The sequence below is a fragment of the Apaloderma vittatum genome, unplaced genomic scaffold (genome assembly GCF_000703405.1).
Source record: "Apaloderma vittatum isolate BGI_N311 unplaced genomic scaffold, ASM70340v1 scaffold9239, whole genome shotgun sequence".
Classification (NCBI taxonomy): domain Eukaryota; kingdom Metazoa; phylum Chordata; class Aves; order Trogoniformes; family Trogonidae; genus Apaloderma; species Apaloderma vittatum.
The window spans coordinates 1,846-9,213 of record NW_009736924.1 but is presented as its reverse complement, the minus strand read 5'-3'; the positions used below and the strand labels follow the sequence as shown (position 1 = coordinate 9,213).

General features: G+C 51.2%; 1 protein-coding gene across 1 annotated transcript in view; it reads right to left on the bottom strand.

Annotated features, from left to right (window-relative positions):
* Window positions 1-5,205: 5,205 nt before the first annotated feature.
* The window catches only part of RPA2 (replication protein A2, 32kDa), a 3,986-nt gene continuing 1,823 nt past the window's right edge, over window positions 5,206-7,368 (bottom strand). Inside the window, exons 3-6 of the mRNA XM_009877139.1 lie at window positions 6,732-6,837; window positions 6,296-6,420; window positions 6,046-6,140; window positions 5,206-5,290 (exon numbers count right to left, since the gene is read on the bottom strand). Of these exons, the coding sequence (XP_009875441.1) occupies window positions 5,206-5,290; window positions 6,046-6,140; window positions 6,296-6,420; window positions 6,732-6,837 (411 nt within the window). The remainder of the gene's footprint in view (window positions 5,291-6,045; window positions 6,141-6,295; window positions 6,421-6,731; window positions 6,838-7,368) is intronic.

Below are 7,368 nucleotides of genomic sequence, written 5' to 3'. Positions count from 1 at the left end.
ACTTCTGCCGCAGCCGGTCCCGGTGCGTGTCTGCAGGTTGTGCTCTCTCTTCCCTTGCAGGCACGGAGAGCGACAGAGATGAACACGATTATGAAACTGTTGATGACAACATGTAAAAGACTATTCACAAAATGCAGGCGATTTATCCTTTCTAGTCCTCTAGCTTCTGGAAGCCACCCAGCCTCCAAAAACTGAGACCTTACGTGACACCGGTTACTTGCAGGGGCTAAATACAGGCCCAGGGTTCCACAGGGCAACCTCCGGCTGCCTCGAGCCTGCAGAAAGGTGCCCACTTTCCTCCAAGGCAAGCAGCCCCCCATCGTGCTGCAGGCTGTGTCCTCAGCAGCACCACATCAGCACACAGCTGGGCAGCCACCAAGATGCCACCGAGGTGCCAGCACCAGCCATGGGACGTGGATTTCGCTGTGCTCCACTGTGCTGCTACTGTCTGGGCCGGGATTATGGATGCTACCAGCTGAAGATACTTTGGAGGCAGCATGTCCAGACACTGTCTGGCGCGTGGGGTGGGGTTAGGAGACCAGCAAGGTGCTTTGCACTGTACAAGCTGTGCCCCAGCCGGGGCTCAAACCGCCAAGAGCACCAGCCATGGGACGTGGATTTCGCTGTGCTCCACTGTGCTGCTACTGTCTGGGCCGGGATTATGGATGCTACCAGCTGAAGATACTTTGGAGGCAGCATGTCCAGACACTGTCTGGCGCGTGGGGTGGGGTTAGGAGACCAGCAAGGTGCTTTGCACTGTACAAGCTGTGCCCCAGCCGGGGCTCAAACCGCCAAGTGATGTACGTCTACAATCGCCGCGTCAGAAACTCACGGTCACAGGGCACAAGCTGTGTTTTTCTCAAGTACAGCCAAATCCGCTTCTCACTCTGGCCTGATTTCTCACCAAGATGTGTAAAAACATTGTGGCTTCAGGTTTTGCTCTTTCTCTCATCTATTTTTGATTGCACTTGCAGCTGGGAGCAATGTCTGCCCTGGACCTCCACGGTCCCCTCCTGCTCGCAAGTGTGGTTGTCATTCTCTTGCAGATTCTTGGCCCCACTGCTCTCATAGCACTGGATGCAAAAATTGACCTGCAAACCAAATGAAGACCAAAGTTCAACTCTTCTTTTCCTGGAAATTTGGCAAAGCCTCTGTCAAGTGGCACAGACAGGACCTCACAGTCCCGATGGGCGTTACAGGAGAAGAGCTGATGAGGGGAGAGCTTCACACCAAAGCAAGCAGGTGTTACGCTCCTGCATTACGCACTGCACTCCTTTCAAATCAAAGCTGGAAAATAAAATTTTAAATTTAAGATCAAACTGTGGGGTTTTTTCCCTCTTGCAGTGAAGAGTAGCTTGGTTTTGGTTCATGTCACTCCTCACTCAGCACCTAGGGCAGAGTCTTAAAGCTGCAGCAAGAATCTCATTCATTTGAACTTGGCTTGAGTCCTAGATCGGGTTTGGGCTGGTTTCCTTCTCTGGCTTTGGTTCTGTCCTGGGCTTTACACTCGGTATCAGCACTCTCTTCTCAAGCCAACGCTGAGGGAGAGACACTGACTGTTGCTGTTGTGGTCCTTTCACTGGAGGACTCCCAAGCAGGGAGAAGTCAGCGTTAGCCATTCAGTAATAGCACCTCAGTCGTAGCATCAGTGAATCACAGGATGGTTTGGGTTGGAAAAGAGCTTGAAAAGATCATCTGGTCCAATTCCTCCCACCAGGTCGCTCCAAGCTCCGTCCAGCCTGGCCTTGAACATTTCCAGGGAGGGGCTGCCACAGCTTCTCTGGGCAACCTGTGCCGGGGTCTCACCACCGCCCTTGCAAAAAATACCTTCCTCATGTTCTTTCTAAACCCACCCACTTTCAGTTTGAAGCTGTTGCCCCTTGTCCTGTCCCTACAGGCAAAGGTCTCTCTCCACCTTCCATACCGACCCCTGTCTCCAGGGCTAAGCTGGTGCTTGGCTGTTCTATTGGCCAGGAAGGGGGATTAGGAAAAGGAGAGGAGACCCATGGCTTGAAGTGAGGAAAGGTTTAACCAAACAGCAAAACTAGTATTTGTACTAATGCCAGTGTAAAGTTCACAAAGTCGTACTTAGGCCAGTGAAGGTAGGGCAGTCACAAGAAAGCAGAAGGTAGTCCTGAGGAGCAGAGTGCTTAGTGACACCTTCTAGGGAGAGGGAGAAGCAGGAGGAGAAGGATAAGGAAGAGGAGCAGGAGCAGGAACAGCCTCCATCCTCAGCAAACCCCCCCTTTCTCATGAGCGTGATGTTTATGGGGTGTGATACCAGGGTTTGCCAGCTCGGTAACGGCTGCCCAGGCTTTTGCTGCTCCCAGCTCAAGCTCCCGGCTGAGTCCAAACGGCTGCACAGCATGGCTGGGCTGGGATCCTGCCCCAGAGGAACCAGGAGCAGGGCAAGAACTGCTTTTTCCAAAGCTGGGTCACTTCACCAGCCCTGGGTGAGAGCAACCCCACGACTTGCAGCTGCCCTAGCACCCGGAGCAGAGCAGCCCGTGAGCCGCTGCCGTCACCCCCGGCCGCAGGTCCTGACACTCCAGCAGGTCTCGTGTCCGCAGGCAGTGATCGAAGGACAGGCATGTGCAGCAAAACAGGCTCCCATCCGGCGAGCAGCCAGAGCATTTCGGTGTCTCGGCACTCAGTGTGGAAGATCTGCTTTTCAGCAGAAAGCTTTTCAGCAACACGTCCACCACAAAGGCCATGGTTCCTCTGGTGACAACAGTCAGGCGCCCTAATGGGGTTGTGGTGAAAAATGCTCCTGTGTGTTTACAGACTCCTGAGGTACTCCCATTAACAAAGGCAGAACAACTCCCAGAAGGTAGTTTTCAGCTTTGCATTTTATATAACAGGAAACATATCGTGGTGGAGAGGACAGAAACGCGCAGCAGCAGCTGCCGCCCTGAGCCAGGCAGGGTTGTGCAGACAAAGAAACACAAATCTCTGATCTCTACCCGGATACATCACCGATACCAACCCTGCTGTTTCCTAGCTTAGTGGTTTTCTCTGTTACGCTTTTAAAACAGTTTAAAGAAGAAAAACTTGTGCCACGGGGTGTAATTCAGCTGAGCTTCGGCTAAAGTACTTTTGGTGGCAGAAAGGATCCTGGCTATGTGTTTGAATTTCTTTTTGCCTCAGTCTTCACCGGCAAGTGCTCTGTCCACACCACCCAAGTTGCAGAAGGCAAAGGCCGGAGCTGGGAGAATGAAGATCGAGTCTGAGCCCATCTCAGGAACCTGAAGGTGCACAAGTCTGTGGGACCGGATGAGGTACATCCATGGGCCTGAACGGAGCTGGCAGATGAGGTTGCTAAGCTGTACCCATCATCATCCTGTCTGGGAAGTTGTGGCAGTCTGGTGAGGTTCTGTCCGACTGCAAAAAGGGGAAACAACCATCATTTTTAGAAAGGGAAGAAAGGGAGACCTGGGGAACTACCGGCCAGTCACTCTCACCTCTGTGCCCAGCAAGACTGGGAAGTGGATCCTCCTGCGAACTGGGCTGGGGCACACGGGAAATAAGGAGGGGATTGGCAACAGCCAGCGTGGCTTCACCAAGGGCAAACCCTGCCTGACAAAGCTGGTGGGCTTCTCTGGCGGGGCTATGGCATCAGAAGAGTCACTGATGTCACCTACTTGAGATTGTGAGAAGCATTTTTCACTGTCCCACACAAAAACCTTGTCTCTAAATTGAAGACATGATTTGATGGATGGACCGTCGGTGGATAAGGAATTGGCTGGATCAATGTCTGAGTGGAGACTCGTGACCCCAGAAAGTCAACGGTGTCCTGGGCTGCATCAAGAGAATTGGGGCCAGCAGGGCGAGGGAGGGGATCCTGCCCGTCTGCTCCGCTCTGGGGAGACCCCTCCTGCAGTTCTGGGTCCAGCTCTGGGGAAGGACAGGGACCTGCTGGAGTGAGTCAAGGAGGTCACAGAGATGCTCGGAGGGCTGGAGCACCTCAGCTACAAGACAGGCTGAGAGCTGGGGCTGCTCAGGCTGGAGAAGGTTCTGGGGAGACCTTCCAGCAACCTCCCAGTGCCTGACAAGGCTGCAAGAAAGCCGGGGGGCATTCTTTATCAGGGAGTGTGGGGATACGATGAGGGGTGATGGTTTGAAATGGAAAGAGTTAAGATTTAGATGGGACAATAGGAAGAAATTCTGTGAGGGTGGTGAGACCCTGGCCCAGGTTGCCCAGGGAAGCTGGGGATGCTCATTCCTGGCAGTGCCCGAGGCCAGGCTGGACGGGGCTTGGAGCGACCTGGGCTGGTGGGAGGTGTCCCTGCCCATAGCCAGGGGCTGGGACAAGATGATCTTTAAGGGCCCTTCAAAACGATCTCTAAGGACCCTTCCAGCCTAGGTCATTCCATGATTCTATGAAACCGTTCTGTGACTATATTTGTCACACTGATACAACATGTAGCTTTCTTCAGTGGAACAATTATTTAATTTTTTTAGTGTCTAGACATTCACTTCTGTTTGACCTTTTGTAACCGTCTACTTCAAAAGCTAAGGAAAAAATAAGTATAGTTAAAGAAACTCTGAAAGCATGAGCTGTTTTTACCCACCTGGGAGGTTCTGACAACATGAGTGGCTTTTCTCTTTAGGGAGAAAGAAAAGCCTCTGGAGAAACACACACATGCAAGACTACCCAAGTCAAAATTTTATTGGAAACATTCAAAAGCTCTAGTAACAAGATCACTCCATAGTACAAATCTAGATTTAAATGCATAAACTAAACTGATTAAAAATCTAGTCATGATTACTGTACATTAGTGGAATATTACTCTTGGCTACCCACTTTGTGAATGAAATGAAGTGAAATGAAAGCTGAGCTAGAAGAAACAGCTCTAGGAAACAGAAGACAATCTGCCCAATACAAGATTAGAAAGAGGTTCTTCTTTCTGACACAGTCATCCTCTAAGTAGACAAAAACAACCTGAAGGCCCTGAAGCTCTGAGGGCTTTGGTTTTCACATGCCTGTTTATGCTTTCAGTCACATGGTCGCAGCGTATCTTCGAGTTAACAGAATCCTGCACTTTCTGCTTTTCCTTGAATTCCAAGGAGGAGGCACTCACAGAGTAACTGGGACTTTCAGAGGCTAGAAAGAGCAAAGATCACCTTCCATGTCGTAAAGCTCGGCAGGATAACTTGATATACAGACAAGCATTTGCTTAGAACTAAATGCAGCTGGAAGTAACTTCACTCAGCATCTGTCGACTTATAGTGATCATCATCCACAGTGGAGTAGATGTGTCCCTCGCTGCTAAGGAATTCAACCGCTTGCCTTTGAGGGGAAAAAAAAGAAAGAAAAAGCAGTTGCTAACTATTTTCCTTCAACACTTTTCTCTCAGGGATTTCCCACCAGCAGGACCCCATCCCTGCAGCTCCTTCCCAGCTTCTGCCAAGGGAAGCTCTCGCTGGCTCTGTGCTGTAAAAGTGCTGCTCCACCAGTCACCGGGTACCGAAAACTCCTCCAAAGCAGCTGCAAGGTGCTCCCCCAGCAGCTCGTAGGCTCCGCCTGCCACCGAGGGGAAGGCCAGGATGCTCAGTACTTCCCAGGTAAAAGCAACACTTACCACTGCTTCCAAGGGGACAGAACACAGAAAGGTAACGGATGGTGATTACTGCCTTTAGGCTTCACTGTTTTCCTAAGTCTTAGGGAGGAGAAGTTGTAAGAGACAGCACAGGAGAAGAGAAACAGTCTATTCCCAAGTTTTGACTGGGGTGCAGAGAGCAAGGAGGACATACTGCCCAGGGAGGCACTGCAGGTACTTGCTACTGAACTGTCAAAGAGCTTGTTCTGAAAACAAGGAGCAAAGCGTTTTATCACCCCTTCACCTGACAACAGCTCTGTGCTGGTGAGGACCTCAGCAGGTCCAGCTCACTACTGCGTCCCACTGGGAAGGCCCACAGTGACCAGTGCTGCTCCACAGCTACGGAGCTGGGCCTGCCCACTGCTTTCCTCTCTGCCCCTTTTTCTCAGGCTCCAGGAAGGACTGCCTGGATTTCCAGAACATCCTTTGCTTCCTACACACTTACTTGATCGTTGGCATGCTCATACTGGGGAGCTGACTTCTCAGCTCTTGAAGACTCACACCTTCGGGCATGTGGCAGTTTTTAATCAAGTTCAGCACCTGGAAAACCAAGAACCACTGTAAGCACACAGCCAAGCTTCCCCATCGGCACTGGAGAGCGAGGCCAGTCAAGAACTGCCTGTCTCCAGAGAGTAACTGAGCCTGCATTTCTTTCTCCTACACTGCATGTTCCTGGAGAAGCGACGTGCACCCACCTGGCTCTGATGCGCTGTGAGCCCGTTCATGGGCAGGCTGCCGCCTCCTCCGTAGCCCCTCACGTCACCCAGCCCAGTGGAGTGAAACGACTGAGGCGCTCTCGATGCTGACTGCAAAGACGAGAGTAAAATCGCCGCGGTCACGCAGGCTGCCGTGAGCCCACAGCGTCACAAAGACTCGCTGTTATTTGAGAGAAAGAGTAATTAAAAACAGATTCCCAAAGGAAACTGCTGGAAAGGGACGGCAACACAATCTCTCTCCAAGGAGGCTGGGACTCCTGTTACGCTGTCACTGTAGCTCTCCAACAGCTTCGAGCTTTCCAGCCCCACGACTGGGGCCACTGCCCCAAGGAACCAAGAGGTGCCTCTCTTTGGGAGAGAGCCACCCAGTGAGGGCCAGTGCCCAGTCGGGATCTTCCAGTACGTACCATTAGATTTTTTCTGAGGATCATATGTGCATTGACAGTCTCCAGTATGTGCGTAGTGAACTCATTCATATTTTCCAGAGGCATGATCTTGAATGCCACCAAGCTTTTTTTATTCTTTCAGAGAAAAAAAACAAATCAAAAGAAGTTAACATCACTGCGACAGGAACATGCTCAACAGCCAGTTCAACCACTCTCTCCAGGAACAGGGGCAGTGGTGGGCAGGGAGCTTGGCTGCATCAAACCAGTGCAAAATTTTCTGACCTACATTTCACGTGATTTTACGAGGGAATGCAGACACAGCAACTTCTCTTTCTAATCAGCTGGTAATTAATTGCACTTTGCTTTAGTGTGTGCACCATTACTTGAATATTTATTCATATAATTAGTTATAATATTAAGTTACGATGTAACCACATCACGTAACATGCTGCAAGACGCCTCCCCATCAATCAGAACCGGCTCTAAGTTCTACAGCACAAACACCCAAGAATCATAGAATCACAGAATGTTGGGGTTGGAAGGGCCCTCCAGAGATCCCCCAGTGCCACCCCCTGCCAGAGCAGGGTCACCCAGGGCAGCCCCACAGGAACGCGTCCAGGCGGGTTGGAAAGTCTCCAGAGCAGGAGACTCCACACCCTCTCTGGG